This window comes from Hordeum vulgare, chromosome 6H, assembly GCF_904849725.1.
Source record: "Hordeum vulgare subsp. vulgare chromosome 6H, MorexV3_pseudomolecules_assembly, whole genome shotgun sequence".
Taxonomy (NCBI): domain Eukaryota; kingdom Viridiplantae; phylum Streptophyta; class Magnoliopsida; order Poales; family Poaceae; genus Hordeum; species Hordeum vulgare.
The window spans coordinates 560,264,573-560,285,466 of record NC_058523.1 but is presented as its reverse complement, the minus strand read 5'-3'; the positions used below and the strand labels follow the sequence as shown (position 1 = coordinate 560,285,466).

At 47.8% G+C, this 20,894-nt stretch overlaps 2 protein-coding genes across 2 annotated transcripts; both read left to right on the top strand.

Moving 5' to 3' along the window:
- Positions 1–15,376: 15,376 nt before the first annotated feature.
- LOC123402856 lies at positions 15,377–17,215 on the top strand. The gene is made up of 2 exons (XM_045096819.1): positions 15,377–15,600; positions 15,713–17,215. Exon 2 carries the CDS (start codon positions 15,752–15,754, stop codon positions 16,916–16,918), a length of 1,167 nt encoding a protein of 388 aa, XP_044952754.1. The 5' UTR covers positions 15,377–15,600; positions 15,713–15,751; the 3' UTR covers positions 16,919–17,215.
- Positions 17,216–17,327: 112 nt separating this feature from the next.
- LOC123402855 lies at positions 17,328–18,842 on the top strand. The gene is made up of 2 exons (XM_045096818.1): positions 17,328–18,285; positions 18,324–18,842. The coding sequence occupies exons 1-2, from the start codon at positions 18,076–18,078 to the stop codon at positions 18,777–18,779; spliced, it is 666 nt and encodes a 221-aa protein (XP_044952753.1). The 5' UTR covers positions 17,328–18,075; the 3' UTR covers positions 18,780–18,842.
- The last annotated feature ends 2,052 nt before the right edge of the window (positions 18,843–20,894 follow it).

The window sequence follows — 20,894 nt, the reverse complement described above, 5'->3', positions numbered from 1 at the left end:
GTTCGGATGGCATCGGGACCCAAAATCAATGACTAATAGCATACAAAACTTGCCAGAATAGGCCAAAACTGCGAGTTTTCATGAGTTCCACGTAATTGGACCTCAGGGTTCCCAAAACGATTGGGTCGCACTGGGACCCAAAATCAGTGAGTAATAGCATACAAAACTGGCCAGAATAGACCAAAACTGCGAGTTTTGACGAGTTCCCCGTAAGCGGACCCCAGAGTTCCCGGAACGTTTGGACCGCAGCAGGAACAAAAAACAGTGTGTAATAGCATACAAAACTGGGCGGAATAGGCCAAAACTCCAAGTTTTCATGAGTTCCAGCTATATGGACCCCGGGGTTTCCGAAACGTTCGGATCGAAGCGGGACCCAAAATCAGTGAGTAATAGCATACAAAACTGGCCAAAATAGACCAACATTGCGAGTTTTGACGAGTTCCCCGTAACCGGACCCCGGGATTCCCGAAACGTTTGGATCACAGCGAGAACCAAAATCAATGAGTACTAGCATACCAAAGTGGCCCGAATAAGCCAAAGCTGCATCTTTTCCTGATTTCCCCTTAAATGGACCACGGGGTTCCCGAAATGTTCGAATGGCATCGGGACCCAAAATCAGTGACAACTAGCATTAAAAACTGGCATGAATAGGCCAAAACTATGAGTTTTGACGAGTTCCCCGTAACCGGACCCCGGGGTTCCCGAAACGTTAGGGTCGCAGCGGGACCCAAAATCAGTGAGTAATAGCATACAAAACTAGCCGAAATAGGCCAAAACTGCGAGTTTTCAAGATTTCCCCTTAATCGGACCCCGGGGTTCCCGAAACATTCGGATGGCATCGGGACCCAAAATCAGTAACTAATAGCACACAAAACTGGTCGGAATAGGCCAAAACTGTGAGTTTTGACGAGTTCACCATAATCAGACCCCCGGGGTTCCCGAAACGTTCGGATAGCAGCGGGACCCAAAGTCAGTGAGTAATAGCTTACAAAACTCGCCAGAATAGGCCAAAACTGCGAGTTTTCCTGATTTCCCCTAAAATGCACCCCGGGGTTCCTGAAATGTTCGAATGGCATCGGCACCAAAAATCAGTGACAAATAGCATACAAAACTGGCCAGAATAGACCAAAACTGCGAGTTTTTACAAGTTCCCCGTAACCGGACCCTAGGGTTCCTGAAACGTTCGGATCGCAGCGGGAACCAAAATCAGTGAGTAATAGCCAACACTCGGGGTACCCCGTAACCGAACCTCGGGTTCCCGAAACGTTCGGACGGGACCAAAAATCAGTGGCTAATAGCATACGAAACTGGCCGGAATAGGCCAAACCTGCGAGTATTCATGAGTTCCATGTAATTGGACCCCGGGGTTCCCGAAACATTCGGATCACGGCAAGACCCAAAATTAGTGAGTAAGAACATATAAAACTGGCCAAAATAGACCAAAGCTGCGAGTTTTTACGAGTTCCCCGTAACCGGACCCCGGGGTTCCCGAAACGTTTGGGTCGCAGCGGGAACCAAAATCATTGAGTAATAGCATACAAAAGTGACTTGAATAGGCCAAAGCTGCGAGCTTTCCTGATTTCCCCTTAAACGGACCCCGGGGTTCCCGAAACATTCGGATGGAATCGGTACCCAAAATCTGTGACAAATAGCATTAAAATTTGGCCGAATAGGCCAAACTTGTGAGATTTGATGACTTCCCCATAACCGGACCCCGGGGTTCCCGAAACTTTCGGATCGCAGCGGGACCAATGAGTAATAGCATACAATACTTGCCAGAATAGGCCAAAATTGTGTGTTTTGACGAGTTCCACGTAACCGGACCCCGGGGTTCCCGAAACATTCGGATCGGAGCAGGAACCAAAATCAATGAGTAATAGCATACAAAACTGGCCAAAATAGTCCAATACTGCGATTTTTGACGACTTCCCCGTAACCGGACCTCGGGGTTCCCGAAACGTTCGGATCACAACAGGACCCAAAATCAATGACTAATAGCATACAAAATTGGCCGGAATCGGCCAAAACTGCGAGTTTTAATGAGTTCGCCGTTAGCGGACCCCGGGGTTCCCGAAACATTCGGATCGCAACGGGGCCCAAAATCGATGAGTAATAGCATACAAAACTGGCCAGAATAAACCAAAACTGCGAGTTTTGATGAGTTCCCCTTAACCGGACCCCGGGGCTCCCGAAATGTTTGGATGGCATTGAGACCCAAAATCAGTGACTAATAGCATAGAAAACTGGCCGGGAATATGCGAAAACTCCGAGTATTCATGAGTTCCACCTAATTGGACCCCGGGGTTCTCGAAACGTTCAGATCGAAGCGGGACCCAAATTCAGTGAGTGATAGCATACAAAACTGGCCAAAATAGACCAACATTGCAAATTTTGACGAGTTCCCCTTAACCGGACCCCGGGGTTCCCGAAACGTTTGGATTAGAGCGAGAACTAAAATCAGTGACTAATAGAATACAAAAGTGGCCCAAATAGGCCAAAGCTGCAACTTTTCCTGATTTCCCCTTAAACGGACCACGGGATTCCCGAAACGTTCGAATGGCATCGGGACCCAAAATCAGTGACAAATAGCATAAAAAACTGGCCAGAATAGGCCAAAACTGTGAGTTTGACGAGTTCCCCGTAACCGGACCCCGGGGTTCCCGAAACGTTAGGGTCGCGGCGGGACCCAAAATCAGTGAGTAATAGCATACAAAACTGGCCGGAATAGGCCAAAACTACGAGTTTTCATGATTTCCCCTTAATCGGACCCCGGGGTTCCCAAAACATTCGGATGGCATCGGGACCCAAAATCAGTGACTAATAGCACACAAAACTGGTCGGAATAGGCAAAAACTGTGAGTTTTGACGAGTTTACCGTAATCGAACCCCGGGTTTCCCGAAACGTTCGGATCGTAGCGGGACCCAAAGTCAGTGAGTAATAGCTTGCAAAACTCGCGAGAATAGGCCAAAACTATGAGTTTTCCTGATTTCCCCTTAAACGCAACCCGGGGTTCTCGAAACGTTCGGATGGCATCGGGACCAAAAATCAATGACAAATAGCATACAAAACTGGCCAGAATAGGCCAAAACTACGAGTTTTGACGTGTTCCCCGTAACCGGACCCTAGGGTTCCCGAAACGTTCGGATCGCAGCGGGAACCAAAATCAATGAATAATAGCTTACAAAACTCGCCAGAATAGTCCAACACTCGGGGTTCCCCGTAACCGAACCTCGGGGTTCCCAAACGTTCGGATCACAACGGGACCAAAAATCAGTGGCTAATAGCATACAGAACTGGCCGGAATAGGCCAAACCTGTGAGTATTCATGAGTTCCACGTAATCGGAACCCGGGGTTCCCGAAACGTTCGGATCGCAGCGGGACCCAAAATCAATGAGTAATAACATACCAAACTGGCCAAAATAGACCAAAACTACGAGTTTTTACGAGTTCCCCGTAACCGGACCCCGGGGTTCCCGAAACGTTTGGATCGCACCGGGAACCAAAATCAGTGAGTAATAGCATACAAAAGTGACTTGAATAGGCCAAGGTTGCGAGTTTTCTTGGTTTCCCCTTAAACGGACCCCCGGGGTTCCCGAAACATTCGGATGGCATCCGTACCCAAAATCAGTGACAAATAGCATAAAAATTTGGCCGGAATAGGCCAAAACTGGGAGTTTTGACGACTACCCCGTACCCGGACCCCGGGGTTCCCGAAACGTTTGGATCACAAGGGACCCAAAATCAGTGAGTAATAGCATACAAAACTGGCCAAAATTGGCCAAACCTGTGATTTTTGAAGACTTCCCCGTAACCGGACCTCGGGATTCCTGAAACGTTCGGATCACAACAGGACCCAAAATCAGACTAATAGCATACAAAACTGGCCGGAATAGGCCAAAACTGCGAGTTTTGATGAGTTCGCCGTTAGCGGACCCCGGGGTTCCCGAAACATTCGGATTGCAACAGGGCCCAAATCGATGAGTAATAGCATAAAAAACTGTCCAGAATAGACCAACACTGCGTGTTTTGATGAGTTCCCCTTAACCGGACCCCGGGGTTCCCGAAATGTTAGGATGGCATCGGGACCCAAAATCAGTGACTAATAGCATACAAAATTGGCCGGAATAGGCCGAAACTGCGAGTTTTCACGAGTTCCACGTAACCGGACCCCGAGGTTCCTGAAACGTTCGGATCGCAACGACACCTAAAATCAGTGAGTGATCGCATACAAAACTAGCCAGAATAGACCAAAACTACGAGTTTTGACGAGTTCCCCGTAACCGGACCCTTGGGTTCCCGAAACGTTTGGACCGCAGCACGAACCAAAAACAGTGAGTAATAGCATACAAAACTGGCCGGAATAGGCCAAAACTCCGAGTTTTCATGAGTTCCACCTATATGGACCCCGGGGTTCCCGAAACATTCGTATCGAAGCGGGACCCAAAATCAGTGAGTAATAGCATACAAAACTGGCCAAAATAGAGCAACACTGCGAGTTTTGACGAGTTCCCCCTAACCAGACCCCGGGGTCCCCAAAACGTTTCGATCACAGCGAGAACCAAAATCAGTGAGTAATAGCATACAAAAGTGGCCCGAATAGGCCAAAGCCGCAACTTTTCCTGATTTCCCCTTAAACGGACCACGGGGTTCCCGAAACGTTCGAATGGCATCGGGACCCAAAATCAGTGACAACTAGCATTAAAAACTGGCATGAATAGGCCAAAACTGTGAGTTTTGACGAGTTCCCCGTAACCGGACCCCGGGGTTCCCGAAACGTTAGGGTCGCAGCGGGACCTAAAATCAATGAGTAATAGCATACAAAACTGGCCGGAATAGGCCAAAACTGCGAGTTTTCATGATTTCCCCTTAATCGGACCCGGGGTTCCCGATACATTCGGATGGCATCGGGACCCAAAATGAGTGACTAATAGCACACAGAACTGGTCGGAATAGGCCAAAACTGTGAGTTTTGACGAATTCTCCGTAATCGGACCCCGGGGTTCCCAAAACGTTCGGATCACACGAGGACCCAAAGTCAGTGAGTAATAGCTTACAAAACTCGCCAGAATAGGCCAAAACTACGAGTTTTCCTGATATCCCCTTAAACGCACCCCGGGGTTCCCGAAACGTTCGGATGGCATCGGGACCAAAAGTCAGTGACAAATAGCATACCAAACTGGCCAGAATAGACCAAAACTACGAGTTTTGACGAGTTCTCCGTAACCGGACCCTAGAGTTCCCGAAACGTTCGGATCGCAGCGGGAACCAAAATCAATGAGTAATAGCTTACAAAACTCGCCAGAATAGGCCAACACTCGTGGTTCCCCGTAACCGAACCTCGGGTTCCCGAAATGTTCGGATCACAACGGGACCAAAAATCAGTGGCTAATAGCATACGAAACTGGCCGGAATAGTCCAAACCTGCGAGTATTCATGAGTTCCATGTAATCGGACCCCGGGGTTCCCGAAACATTCGGATCACAGCGAGACCCAAAATCAGTGAGTAATAACATACAAAACTGGCCAAAATAGACCAAAACTGCGAGTTTTTACGAGTTCCCCGTAACCGGACTCCAGGGTTCCCGAAACGTTTGGATCGCAGCGGGAAACAAAATCATTGAGTAATAGCATACAAAAGTGACATGAATAGGCTAAAGCTGCGAGTTTTCCTGATTTCCCCTTAAACGGACCCGGGGTTCCCGAAATATTCGGATGGCATCGGTACCCAAAATCTGTGACAAATAGCATAAAAATTTGGCCGAAATAGGCCAAAACTGCGAGTTTTGACGACTTCCCCGTTACCGGACCTCGGGGTTCCCGAAACGTTTGGATCGCAACGGGAACCAAAATCAATGAGTAATAGCGTACAAAACTGACCGGAATAGGCCAAAACTACGACTCTTCATGATGTCCCCTTAACCGGACCCCTGGGTTCCCGAAATGTTCGGATGGCATCGGGTCCCAAAATCAGTCACTAATAGCATACAAAACTGGCCGGAATAGGCCAAACCTGTGAGTTTTGACGAGTTCCCAGTAATCGTACCCCGGGGTTCCCAAAACTTTCGGATCGCAGCGGGACCCAAAATCAGTGAGTAATAGTTTACAAAACTGGCCAGAATAGGCCAAAACTGCGTGTTTTGACGAGTTCCACGTAACCAGATCCTTGGGTTCCCGAAATATTCGTATCGAAGCGGTACCCAAAATTACTGAGTAATAGCACACAAAACTGGCCAAAATAGGCCAAAACTGTGATTTTTGACGACTTCCCGGTAACTGGACCTCGGGGTTCCCGAAACGTTCGGATCACAACAGGACCCAAAATCAGTGACTAATAGCATACAAAATTGGCCGGAATAGGCAAAAACTGCGAGTTTTGACGAGTTCGCCGTTAGCGGACCCCGGGGTTCCCGAAACATTCGGATCGTAATGGGGCCCAAAATCCATGAGTAATAGCATACAAAACTGGCCAGAATAGACCAAAACTGCGAGTTTTGATGAGTTCCCCTTAACCGGACACCGGGGTTCCCCAAAATGTTCGGATGGCATCGGGACCCAAAATCAATGACTAATAGCATACAAAACTTGCCAGAATAGGCCAAAACTGCGAGTTTTGACGAGTTCCACGTAACCGGACCCCGGCGTTTCCGAAACGATTGGGTCGCACCGGGACCCAAAATCAGTGAGTAATAGCATACAAAACTACCAGAATAGACCAAAACTACGAGTTTTGACGAGTTCCCCGTAACCGGACCCCAGAGTTCCCGAAACGTTTGGACCGCAGCAGGAACAAAAAACAGTGAGTAATAGCATACAAAACTGGGCGGAATAGGCCAAAACTCCGAGTTTTCATGAGTTCCAGCTATATGGACCCCGGGGTTTCCAAAACGTTCGGATCGAAGCGGGACCCAAAATCAGTGAGTAATAGCATACAAAACTGGCCAAAATAGACCAACACTGCGAGTTTTGACGAGTTCCCCGTAACCGGACCCCGGGATTCCCGAAACGTTTCGATCACAGCGAGAACCAAAATCAATGAGTAACAGCATACCAAAGTGGCCCGAATAGGCCAAAGCTGCAGCTTTTCCTGATTTCCCCTTAAACGGACCACGGGGTTCCCGAAATGTTCGAATGGCATCGGGACCCAAAATCAGTGACAACTAGCATTAAAAACTGGCATGAATAGGCCAAAACTATGAGTTTTGACGAGTTCCCCGTAACCGGACCCCGGGGTTCCCGAAACGTTAGGGTCGCAGCGGGACCCAAAATCAGTGAGTAATAGCATACAAAACTGGCCGGAATAGGCCAAAACTACGAGTTTTCATGATTTCCCCTTAATCGGACCCCAGGGTTCCCAAAACGTTCTGATGGCATCGGGACCCAAAATCAGTGACTAATAGCACACAAAACTGGTCGGAATAGGCCAAAACTGTGAGTTTTGACGAGTTTACCGAAATCGGACCTCGGGTTTCCCGAAACGTTCGGATCGCAGCGGGACCCAAAGTCAGTGACTAATAGCTTACAAAACTCGTGAGAATAGGCCAAAACTGCGAGTTTTCCTGATTTCCCCTTAAATGCACCCCTGGGTTCTCGAAACGTTCGGATGGCATCGGGACCAAAAATCAATGACAAATAGCATACAAAACTGGCCACAATAGGCCAAAACTACGAGTTTTGAGGTGTTCCCCGTAACCGGACCCTAGGGTTCCTGAAACGCTCGGATCGCAGCGGGAACCAAAATCAATGAGTAATAGCTTACAAAACTCGCCAGAATAGTGCAACACTCGGGGTTCCCCGTAACCGAACCTCAGGGTTCCCGAAACGTTCGGTTCACAACGGGACCAAAAATCAGTGGCTAATAGCATACAGAACTGGCCGGAATAGGCCACACCTGCGAGTATTCATGAGTTCCACGTAATTGGGCCCCGGGGTTCCCGAAACATTCGGATCGCAGCGGGACCCAAAATCAGTGAGTAATAACATACAAAACTGGCCAAAATAGACCAAAACTACGAGTTTTTACGATATCCCCGTAACCGGACCCTGGGGTTCCCGAAACATTTGGATCGCAGCCGGAACCAAAATCAGTGAGTAATAGCATACAAAAGTGACCTGAATAGGCCAAGGTTGCGAGTTTTCTTGGTTTCCCCTTAAACGGACCCCCGGGGTTCCCAAACATTCAGATGGCATCGGTACCCAAAATCAGTGACAACTAGCATAAAAATTTGGCCGGAATAGGCCAAAACTGGGAGTTTTGACGACTACCCCGTAACCGGACCCCGGGGTTCCCGAAACGTTTGGATCACAGCGGCAACCAAAATCGGTGAGTAATAGCATACAAAACTAAACGGAATAAGCCAAAACTGCGAGTCTTCATGATTTCCCCTTAACCGGACCCCTGGGTGCCCGTAACGTTCGGATGGCATCAGGTCCCAAAATCAGTGACTAATAGCATACAAAACTGGCCGGGATAGGCCAAAATTCTGAGTTTTCATGAGTTCCCACTAATCGGACCCCGGGGTTCCCGAAACTTTCGGATCGCAGCGGGACCCAAAATCAGTGAGTAATAGCTTACAAAACTCGCCAGAATAGGCCAAAACTGCGTGTTTTGACGAGTTCCTAGTAATCGGACCCCGGGGTTCCCGAAACATTCGTATAGAAGCGGGACCCAAAATCAGTGAGTAATAGCATACAAAACTGGCAAAATAGGCCAAAAATGTGATTTTTGACGACTTCCCCGTAACCGGACCTCGGGGTTCCCGAAACGTTCGGATCACAACATGACCCAAAATCAGTGACTAATAGCATACAAAACAGGCCAGAATAGGCCAAAACTGCGAGTTTTGACGAGTTCCCTGTTAGCGGACCCCGGGGTTCCCGAAATGTTTGGATGGCATCGGGACCCAAAATCAGTGACTAATAGCATACAAAACTGGCCGTAATAGGCCGAAACTGTGAGTTTTCACGAGTTCCACGTAACCGGACCCCGTGGTTCCTGAAACGTTCGGATCTCAGCGGGACCTTAAATCAGTGAGTAATAGCATACAAAACTAGCCAGAATAGAACAAAACTATGAGTTTTGACGAGTTTCCCGTAACCGGACCCCGGGGTAACCGAAACATTTGGACCACAGCAGGCACCAAAAATAGTGAGTAATAGCATACAAAACTGGCCGGAATAGGCCAAAAATCCGAGTTTTCCTGAGTTCCACGTAATTGGACCCCGGGGTTCCCGAAACGTTCGGATCGAAGCGGGACCCAAAATCAGTGAGTAATAACATACAAAACTGACACGAATAGACCAAAACTGCGAGTTTTCACGAGTTCCCCGTAACCGGACCCCGGGGTTCCCGAAACGTTTGGATCACAACGAGAACCAAAATCAGTGAGTAATAGCATACAAAACTGGCCCGAATAGGCCAAAGCTGCAACTTTTCCTGATTTCCCCTTAAACGGACCACGAGGTTCCCGAAACGTTCGAATGGCATCGAGACCCAAAATCAGTGACAAATAGCATAAAAAACTGGCCAGAATAGGCCAAAACTATGAGTTTTGACGAGTTCCCCGTAACCGGACCCCGGGGTTCCCGAAACATTAGGGTCGCAGCGGAACCCAAAATCAGTGAGTAATAGCGTACAAAACTGGCCGGAATAGGCCAAAACTGGGAGTTTCCATGATTTCCCCTCAATCGGACCCCGGGGTTCCCAAAACGTTCAGATGGCATTGGGACCCAAAATCAATAACAAATAGCATACAAAACTGGCCAGAATAGACCAAAATTGCGAGTTTTGACAAGTTCCCCGTAACAGGACCCTAGGGTTCCCGAAACGTTCGGATCGCAGAGGGAACCAAAATCAGTGAGTAATAGCTTACAAAACTCGCCAGAATAGGCCAACACTCGGGGTTCCCCGTAACCGAACCTCGGGTTCCCGTTCGGATCACAACGGGACCAAAAATCAGTGGCTAATAGCATACAAAACTGGCCGGAATAGGCCACACCTGCGAGTATTCATGAGTTCCACGTAATTGGCCCCGGGGTTCCCGAAACATTCGGATCGCAGCGGGACCCAAAATCAGTGAGTAATAACATACAAAACTGGCCAAAATAGACCAAAACTGCAAGTTTTTACGAGTTCCCCGTAACCGGACCCCGGGGTTCCCGAATTGTTTGGATCGTAGCGGGAACCAAAATCATTGAGTAATAGCATACAAAAGTGACTTGAATAGGCCAAAGCTGCGAGTTTTCCTGATTTCCCCTTAAACGGATCTCGGGGTTCCCGAAACATTCGGATGGCATCGGTACCCAAAATGAGTGACAAATAGCATAAAAATTTGGACGGAATAGGCCAAAACTGCGAGTTTTGACAACTTCCCCGTAACCGGACTCCGGGGTTCACGAAACGTTTGGATCGCAACGGGAACCAAAATCTGTGACTAATAGCATACAAAATTGACCAGAATAGGCCAAAACTGCGAGTCTTCATGATTTCCCCTTAACCGGACCCCTGGGTTCCCGAAACATTTGGATGGCATCAGGTCCCAAAATCAGTGACTAATAGCATACAAAACTGGCCGGAATAGGCCAAAACAATGAGTTTTGACGAGTTCCCAGTAATCGGACCCCGGGTTTCCCGAAACTTTCGGATCGCAGCGGGACCCAAATCACTGAGTAATAGCTTACAAAACTCGCCAGAATAGGCCAAAACTGCGTGTTTTGACGAGTTCCCCGTTAGCGGACCCCGGGGTTCCGGAAACATTCGTATCGGACCGGGACCCAAAATCAATGAGTAATAGCATACAAAACTAGCCAAAATAGGCCAAAACTGTGATTTTTTACGACTTCCCCGTAACCGGACCTCGGGGTTCCCGAAACGTTCGGATCAGAACAGGACCCAAAATCAGTGACTAATAACATACAAAACTGGCCGGAATAGGCCAAAACTGCGAGTTTCGAAGAGTTCCCCGTTAGCGGACCCCGGGGTTCCCGAAACATTCGGATCGCAGTGGGGCCCAAAATCGATGAGTAATAGCATACAAAACTGGCCAGAATAGACCAAAATTGTGAGTTTTGATTAGTTCCCCTTAACCGGACCCGGGGTTCCCGAAACGTTTGGATGGCATCGGGACCCAAAATCAGTGTCTAATAGCATTCATAACTGGTCAGAATAGACCAAAACTGCGAGTTTTGACGAGTTCCATGTAACCGGACCCCGGGGTTCACGAAACGTTCGGATCACAGAGAGAACCAAAATTAGTGAGCAATAACTTACAAAACTCGCCAGAATAGGCCAAAACTGCGATTTTTGACGAGTTCCCCGTAACCGGACCTTGGGGTTCCCGAAACGTTCGGATCACAACGGGACCCAAAATCAGTGACTAATAGCATAAAAAATTAGCCGGAATAGGCCAAAACTACGAGTTTTCATGAGTTCCACGTAATCGGACCCAGGGGTTTCCGAAACATTCGGATCGCAGCGGGACCCAAAATCAGTGAGTAATAGCATACAAAAGTGGCCAAGATAGACCAAAACTGGGAGTTTTGACGAGTTCCCCGTAACCGGACCCCGGGGTTCCCGAAACGTTTGGATCACAGCGGAAAACAAAAATCAGTGAGTAATAGCATGCAGAAGTGGCCGGAATAGGCCAAAGCTGCGAGTTTTCCTGATTTCTCCTTAAACGGACCCCGGGGTTCCCGAGACGTTCGGATGGCATCGGCACCCAAAATATGTGACAAATAGCATGGTAACGATAAGATTTGGGGTGGGGTGGCTGCTAGCCTCTCAGGCCGGCTGCGGAGCTCACCCGTGGTTGGATCTTGTCGCGGGACCCGCCGGTCATGTGCAGTAGCGGTCGATGCGTCGAGCCGTTAGGGCGGGTGCGACAAAGGAGGAACATGGCTACAAGACCTCCTTGCCTGGTCAGGGTCTGGGTCCCTGCAGCCATGCCGACCCTCTCATGATCACGCCGCGGCATGAAGGTGCATGTCAGCGCGTACTGCTGCCCTTGTCTTGTCTTGTCTGCGTACGGTGTACGGTCGATGGGACGGGAGCGAGCCGCCCGGCTGGCAGATGGCCAGGCGGCCAGGTACGCGCCGAAGAGGGGGCCGGCTATCGCCAGCCATCCCGGCACGCGTGGGCCAGGAATGGGCTGGCTACCTCCAGCCGGCCACACTCGTGGGTTGAGGGAGGGCCAGCTATTGCCAGCTGGCCGTACTTGAGTTGGCCGAATGGGCCGGCTATCGCCAGCTGTCCTAGGGGGTCAGGCGACCCCAAATGTCTTGGAGATGGGTAATACCCGCTCTTGGTATACCCGGGGGTAATATCCCCGTCACTTGGGTCGTGCTTTAACGTGATACATCCGATCTCCAAACTTCAAGCGGGTCAGCCTTCAGTTTCAACCTTCATATCCCGAAGACGGAGTGTTTCTTCGAGTCGTGTTTAGCAAACTTAACTAGAGCGGCTTTAGAAAGAAACCAGGCTACCGGAGTATTGACCGGACACTTGTGTCGGAAAAAGGATTAGTAGAAAAAGACTTTGCAATGACTAAGAAGAAAAAACATTTATTATAAAATGGCTCATATAAATTTAAGAACCCCAGTTAACATGGGAAAAGGAGGTGTTTTAACAAACAACGCTTTTAACAAGCTAAGTTTTTAACAAACAAACTTTTTGTTTAACACAAATATAGTGCTTGGTTGAACCACACATAAATGAAAAAATGAAAAAGTTGAGCATGAAAGTGAGTTAGCTCATTAATCTGCTCGGTGTTGATGACATGGGCCGAGCCTGAGGTGGGTCGAGGTCCTAGCCCCTAAGCCGATCCCGAGATGACTGAGTGAAGAGCTCGACTTGGTGAAGTGGCGAGGCAGTACGATCGATGTGGCGAAGGGAAGCCCCCGGTCCAGCTAATATGACGAAGTTGGTCGGCTCGTGACCCCGAAGCCCCAGAGGAGGTTGATTAAGACATGGTGAATTCCTCGATCTAACCGAGGTGACGGAGCAAGTCGGTCAGGTGACGCTAGAGCCTCCATGCCAGTCGACGTGTCGAAGCAGGTCGTGCGTGATGGATGACAGCTTGAAGAAGCGACGACGCGGCAATGCCGACGCGGGTCAAAATTTGTGACGTGGTCAATGCTGACTTGATGAAGCAACAGAGCACCCAATCTGTGCAACCCATGGGCTGATGAGGTTATCTTGATGATTATTTGGCACTCACGATGCCGAACTCTTGGTCGTCTAGACGAGGTGATGATCCGATGTGGTTGACCTCGGCTCTATGAAGCGATGATGTGTCTATTGTAGGTCGGCAGCCGTGAAGCAACGTTGTCGGGCGGGTTTGTCACCAACGCGACGGTGAAGATTACGTCAAAAAAGGCTTTAAAATTTATGAACACGTGTTTGACAACAACACACAATACCCTAAAAAAGTTCTCCAAAAAAGATGTCCAATACACCATTCATGAAGAAAGATGAACTCAGGTCGGAAGTCGTTTTCGTGCAGAAAACATATCTGAAATTTGGTGTACACATCGAATTTTTTCCGGAGTTTGGACGGTCGGATCGAGCTAAAATTGAGAGAAGTGATTGGTATAGGAATTCCACAGCCGATGAACGGTGGGATTTTCCAGTGGATGTCCGAGTTGGATACTGGACCGCTCGTCCTAAACTCATCCAGATTCCCGTCCAGATTTCGACACGGCTCCCGTTCAAAAAAAATGTTTAGAATTTCAAAAATTGTTAAATATTTGAAAACAATCGTAATTACAAAATTTGGTTAAATTTTCAATAAAAAACGGATCTCCAAAATGCGTTTAACTTGTGTTCGCGTTTTTACAATTTTGTTCACCAATCATAAAAGTTATTCAAAAAAATTCAGCATGTGTAACACAGTCAGGTGACAAACAAAGTCTTAACTCAGCATATTTCAGCACATACATCATTACCAAACAATAGCAAATGCATGTATTTAATATGTCTAGAGTTAGCAATCTTTTGATAAAAACTAAACGCACTCTAAGAGAAGCCGTACATTCACAACCACGGCAACGAGATATAACAAATCTACTTCGGCTCTGGCTCGAAGCAACGAGAGGTATGTTCGTGATCTCCTTTCTGGAGCATGTTCAAGAGGTAGTATGGGGTGGAAAAAATGATTTTGCGCTAGGGTATAGCCTACCCTAAACACAAACATGATCGATGGAGTAAAAGATAATGTGAGATCTTGTGCTACTATGTGTGTGTGCGCCATGAATATTTGTCAGATATTGTGTTTTGATGGTTTGCTTTATATATAATGTGAGATTCACGAGGTGTTCCACATGCGATATACATGAGGTTGCTCAACTGAATCATCCATTCCTTATGCTTAATTTATTTCGAGTAATATTCATGAGATGGAAGAATATGTTAAAGATAATTACCGATGATAATCACCGTATAGTAATTTGGTAAATGTTGAGCGGTAAATGTATTGAGCAATGTGGACCGTTGGATTAATGACCAATGGTTGAGACAGAATATGTCTCTGCAACGGGTGCTTTTTATATTAGTGAAGATGGAGATGGAGATGAAGATGGCGTAGGCATCAAACAGAACAGAAGATATGTATAAGCGTTCACTTTCTTCCCGAAAAATAAAGGAAAGCTGCTAGCCATTTATGGTTTCCCAGCCTCCCTTCGCCGGTGCCACGGATCTGTGTGACTTTAGGGAGGGATCATGCTTCATTTTTAGATTTTTTTTTTACTCTGTTTAGGGTTTGTCCTGCTTAGGAAGTCGAGGCAACGGCGACGACTTTCTGAAGATGAAGCGAGGTTCTCCCCGCTTAGCCCCGTCCCGATGGTGCGTCTCAAGTCGTCGGAGAGCGCGTTGAGGCGTGTCTTCGACGGATATCGTGGGATTCTGTTGGTGTTTGTCTTCGATGGATCTACTTGGATCCAGTCATCGTTCGTCTGTGGTCAAGTGTCTACAGGTTTGATCCTTCTGTTCTATGCTTCTCTTCATCGACGGCGATCGTTATTCTGATATGATGCTCCTGTGTGGTCTTAGCACCCGGCTTCTCATTGTCTACTACAACAAGGTTTATTATGAGGTAGCGGCGATGATGACGACGCGCATTCGCCTTGTTCAGTGCTACTAGTGGTCTACAAACATGGATGTAATTTCGGTTACTTTCGTATTCTTTATACTGTCATATGATGTTTGATGAATAATGCAGATATACTTTTGAAAAAGAAGACAAAAATTTGAAAGCTTGCTAAACATTACTACTAATGTTTGTACTTACTCGGTGTGATGGCGTTAATCACGTACTCTTGCCTTGCTGATTGTTGCTAGTAGTAGAGAGAGAAAAGACAGACTTAATAAACTGGAGACAGAGAGAGAGAGAGACGGGGAGACCTCTGAAAACCACCCGCCTCATTGGCGATGCGATAGTCCCCCTCCACCTCCACCCCCACCCCCTCGGGGTCACCGCCGTCGCCGCTCCCCCCTCCTTCCTCGCCGGGACATCGCGCGCCGCTCTCTCCGCCCCGCCCCCGCCGGAAAGTTCGAGTCTTTCGCAGACCGGTCGTCCGTCCGTCCGTCCCCTCTGACTGATTGATTGAGGTATGAGCAGCTAGCCAGCCTAGGTCGTTTCTTCCTCATCCATCCATCCATCCAGCGCCGGCGGCGATTGCCCTCTAGCTGGCAGTAAATCTCGCTGCGAATTTCTGCGCAGATCCGCGCTCGGAGTCGTGGAATCGCGCATGATCTAGCAATGGAGCCGTCGGATCTGAACACGCACCTGCCGCCGCGGAAGCGGCTGCTCGCAGGGCTCCGGACGGCGGCCGCGGCCTCCCCCTGCGACGCCGCGCCCGCGCCCGAGCCGCCCTTGCTCCTCCCCGACGGCCTCGCGGCCCGTCTCCGCGACATGCCGCCGGCCAGCACGCAGCAGGAGATCATCCAGGCCGCCCAGCGCGCGGTCGACGCTGCCGAGGCCGCCGCGGCCGCTGCCCGGGCGGCTGCCGTCGACAAGGCGGCTGTGGCCGCCAGGGCTAGGGCTGCGGCCAGGGCTGCCATGGAGTTCCTCGACTCCCTCTGCATCGCCGGCGCGTCCAGAAATGGGATCCAGCTGCTCAAACCGAAATCCAAGAAGAAACATGTGCAGGTCAAGCTCCTGTATAGGCCGCCCTCGTCCAATGGCCGGGCGATCGAGGGGAGAGAAGAGGCTGTGGGTGGTGATGGCACTCCTAGGCCGCATCGTAGGCGCAGGGAGAGCGATGAGGAGGTCGCTCGCAAGCTTCACCGCGTGATGAACAGCTCGCCGCGGATTTCCTTCACCGGGCCCAAGAGACCCCGTGGTATCGCTGCCGGGGAAGATGGCTACCATAGTGATGGAGGTGGGGGTGATGCTTGCAATGGCTCCTCGACGCACACGCCAACCTCAGTTGGCGGGTTACTTAACGGGGGAAGCTCTGTTGGGAAATCCGGCGAGAGAACTATTCACTCTTCCAAAACTAGGGCTCCGGGCGATGATGGTGAAGCGTATTCTTGGAACACTGCAAGGAGCAGCAGGCACATTGCTGACAATGGAGATGGAATTGGAAACCTAAGCGCTGGTCGGAAAGTGAAGATCAAGAGGAAGCAGCTGTTTTTGAACCACAATCATGACGGTGAACAGAGAGAAGAGGATAAAGAAACAGAGCAATTCAGAGATCCTACAGGATACGACGAGCTGAAGTCCAATGGCGCAGAAAAGCGGCCTAGTTTTGCAGACGCAATTGCAGCACCTGGTGGTGATGATCCCATGCCGACGAAGATCACGTCGGTGTGGAAGTTCAAGAAGTTCAAACCGGCGTCGTCATCGCACTGCTCCTCTGACAGCAAGATGTTGTGTTCCTCGAGTTCGGCGGCTGAAACCTCTGCTTCGGTGAAGGCTGATTAGTGAGGTGAGGTATCCTCATTAGCTTATATATATTTATATATATATATAGTTGGCAGATGCCTGCCCTAGCTATATGCTTGTTGTGAGATTTTGTATGTTGAAATTTTTACTATCCGGACAGACAGGCAGCGAGAGGAGGACATCTCTCTCGGTAGATTCCCACCTTTCATTTGATTTTTATACAAATGTGCTTGCTTTATGGTATAGGAGTTACTGGGTATTTCTACCGAATCATTTCTGTTATGTACTCCCCATTTTATATGTCAGTAATGATAGAAACTGTGACAAATTTCTGGAGTTGATAGTTATACATGTTGTACTGGTTGGTGAATGCCAAATGGCATATAAACTTGTCGCTACTGTCTTCTTCTGAGTAAACAAACTCTTTTTTTTTTTTTTTTGCCTTTCTTCCTTACTTACAGCATAAATTCATTTCGTTCTTAAAACATAGGTCTTGGCTGGCTGACATAAATCTCTATTTATTCAACCTGTCATCTTTAGCTGTGGGGTCAATATTAATTGTGTAAACCAACCACCAGATCTACCTTATAATGGAGATGGTGAAAGTTATAGCAAAATTGCAGCATTTTTTGTTTGAGAAAATGAGTGGCACCGTTTCATTCCTTTATAAATTGTTTATTACGTATATATGATGGTCCTGATCTCCTCAGGGAAACATTAAACCAACAAGGCTCAACACCATGATGTGCAGATTAACATGGATGAAATTACAAGATAAGAACTCTATAGCAGCAGCTTGATATCCTGGACAAATCCGTCGATAGGGGATCTGTCGAGTACCTGCATCTTTGCACCTTGTTTATCAGCGTCAGGCAGTCGAAGGCTACCTGAAACTTATGAAACCCGGCGTTTTTGGCAAAGATGAGGGCCTGACAAACATCGAGAGCTTCAGCCACTTGTGGCTTTGGATATGGTCGTAGAAATATCGATAACATTGATTTCACGCCAATAACACTCCCTGATGATCGTGAACCATGACACCACAGCCTGCTCATCCTGGTCAGGGGAAAATTGAAGATTGCACATTGATCATAACAGGCCATCGGGCACATTGATCATAACAGGCCATCGGGCGGAGTGCTTGGGATCTAGCAAGAGATGTCAAGATAAAAACCTTGCAGGAAAATCTGTTTCAGATGCGGTTCAACTGTGAACGGGTTACTCAAGGAGGCCCTTGGAACTTCAGAGGCAATCCGGTGATCATCGCTCCATATGACGGGTACTCCAAGCCATCCTCAATCGAGTTCACTCCATATGATGGGTACTCCAAGCCGTCCACAATCGAGTTGTTCACTTTCGCGATCTGGGCGCGTATCATTGATCTGTCGCTTGCTTATCATGGGAAGGTCAAAGCACTGGCATGTCGCTTGCTTATCATGGGAAGGTCAAAGCACTGGCATCAAAGTTGGACGACTTTGTGGATGCCGAGCCTTCTTCCTTTGATTTTGAGGGTAATTTCTATAGAGTAAGGGTGCGGTTGGATGTCTGTAAACCTCTGAAAAAGGCTATTTCTTTGATCCGTGGTGGTCAGAGGGAGATTTTTGCGGTCCGGTATGAACGTCTTCCAGATTGGTGTCAAGTTTGCGGTATGATGGGGCATGAGTTCAAGGAGCATGGCGATGGAGTTCATTCACCTGTTGCATTGGTTTTCAAGAACCTCCGCTGGGGGACACGGCGACGCAATAACACCAAGAAAAACAACGAGGCTAGGAAAACTGATGACGGAACGACATGGGGGATGACACTGCGTCACTTATGGATGCAGATATGGAGGAGGAAGAGACAAATCGCAAACTCTCTGCTGGCCAGGAAGATCAGCCTGTCAATCCAGTGTCGATAATGGACCCGGAGCAAGCACTGGGGGCGGGGAATGTCGCTCAAGTGGATGTCCCCCCCCCCCCCCCCCCCCGCCCTCCGCCAAAACGGGAACCAAAGCGGTGAAGGTTTATATATTCCAAAACAATTCTCTGTAACTTTTCAGGACTTTTGGAGCTGTGTAGAATAGTTCTCTCAGATTTGCTCATTTTCAAGTCTAGAATTCCAGTTACCCGCATTCTCCCTCTTCATGTAAATCTTGTAAAATAAGAGAGAAAAGGCATAAGTATTGTACCATAATGTGTATTAACAGCCCATAATGCAATAAATATTGATATAAAAGCATGATGCAAAATGGACGTATCAGGGATCTTATATTATGAAATGAGTAAAGAGACTTGTCGGTAACGAGATTGAACTAGGTATGGAGATACCGATGATCGAATCTCGGGCAAATAACATACTGATGAACAAAGGGAACTTCATACGGGATTAACTGAATCCTTGACATGGTGGTTCGACCGACAAAGGTCTTCGTAGACTGTGTGGGAATCAATATGGGCATCCAGATCCCTCTATTGGTTATTGACCATAGAGGTGTCTCGGTCATGTCTGCATAGTTCTCGAACCCGCAAGGTCGTCTACACACTTAACGTTCGGTGACGATATAGATATAGTTGAGTTATTGTGTTGGTGATCGAAGGTTTTTTTGGAGTCCCTAATGAGATCCTCGGCGTCACGAGGAGCTCCGGAATGGTCCGGAGGTAAAGAATTATATATAGGAAAGTGGTATTCGGGGTCCGGAAAAGTTTTGGGTTTTTTTGGTATTGTATCGGGAGTGTCGAAAGGGTCTCGGGGGTCCACCTGGAGGGCCCCACCCACCCCGGGGGGCAGATGGGCTTAACAGGTGGCGTACCAGCCCCTAGTGGGCTAGGCAACTGACCCGAATAGGGCACATACGCCCAAGGGTAGGTGGAGGAGGTGCCTTGGTGGAGGAGGAGTCCTCCCTAGGGTGTCCACCTCCCTAGTTCGGTCGACCCACCTAAGGGAGTCCGAGATTAAGGGGTCCTCAAGTAGTCGGCTTACTACGAAGAGGTCGACCTATTGTGACTAACCTCTTAGGATCCAACTTGGTTGGGGACCAACAAGCTCAAACTTGATCAATAGGTGATGTTAGAGGACACTAGAGACTTGTCTACATCATGAAGAATTAAGGGATCTTCATCATTGATACTATCTCAAGCCAAGTCATTTGGATTATCGAGTTTCTATCTTATATTCAATGTGCCTCCTTACGGTAACTTGTACTAAAATTGTTTACATTGTTAGTTACTTGCCCCTTTGCATGTCGTGGTTTTGTACCTTGCATGTGTTTGTATATGTTGTGTTTCCCATTTGCTTATCTTGAGTAATCAAGTATGTGTATATTGGTTTGCACATCATGTACATGTGAGTTGTGTGTTGAGCCTTTTTGCATCTTGTTTGTATCTTAGATGGCTCTTTTGAGAGATTAATGGATTATCCCATTATGGGGGAGTGATGTGCTTTGCGCACCTCACAATCCTATAAATGTGTATACATGAGGAATATTACTTAATATTGATATTTCAAGATTATCTAGTCTCTATGTGGTATGTCTTACTCATGAGAAATTCAAATTCTAGACGGTCCATTAATTATCTCTTGTTGGTTTTCATTTGCCACTTGTTAATAATGTTGGGTTATCACATTATGGGGGAATAATATGCTATGTGCATATTACAAGCCTAGAAAATGTGTACATTTGAGGTATTGTCACTTAGTGTTGATATTGTAAATTATCTTGTTCCTAGGTGGCATGTTAGCTCTACAAGTGTCATTTGCTTGTGTTTTTGGTGTAAAGATGATGTTGGATATTTTTTCAATCTACCATTGGGAATTATTTCCAAATATTTCTTGTCCTTTGACAATTGGTATTCCCCTCATCTAGTAAAAATTGATAATCATCTTTACATTGGATTTGTGTATCGTTTGTCTTCCTTGCCTCTTATGGATCTTTTTGAACATGTCTAGTGTTTCTATTGATATACATAAAGTGACGATCCCATCGTGTGCACTTTGTATTTTAATGCAAATTCTATATAATGCACATCTCTTGTGG

Coding starts and splice junctions, on each gene's coding strand:
- LOC123402856 (XM_045096819.1), top strand. CDS start 15,752: ATGGAGCCGTCGGATCTGAACACGCACCTGCCGCCGCGGAAGCGGCTG.
- LOC123402855 (XM_045096818.1), top strand. CDS start 18,076: ATGCGGTTCAACTGTGAACGGGTTACTCAAGGAGGCCCTTGGAACTTC. Junction 18,286..18,323: donor CGCTTGCTTATCATGGGAAG/GTCAAAGCACTG, acceptor TATCATGGGAAG/GTCAAAGCACTGGCATCAAA.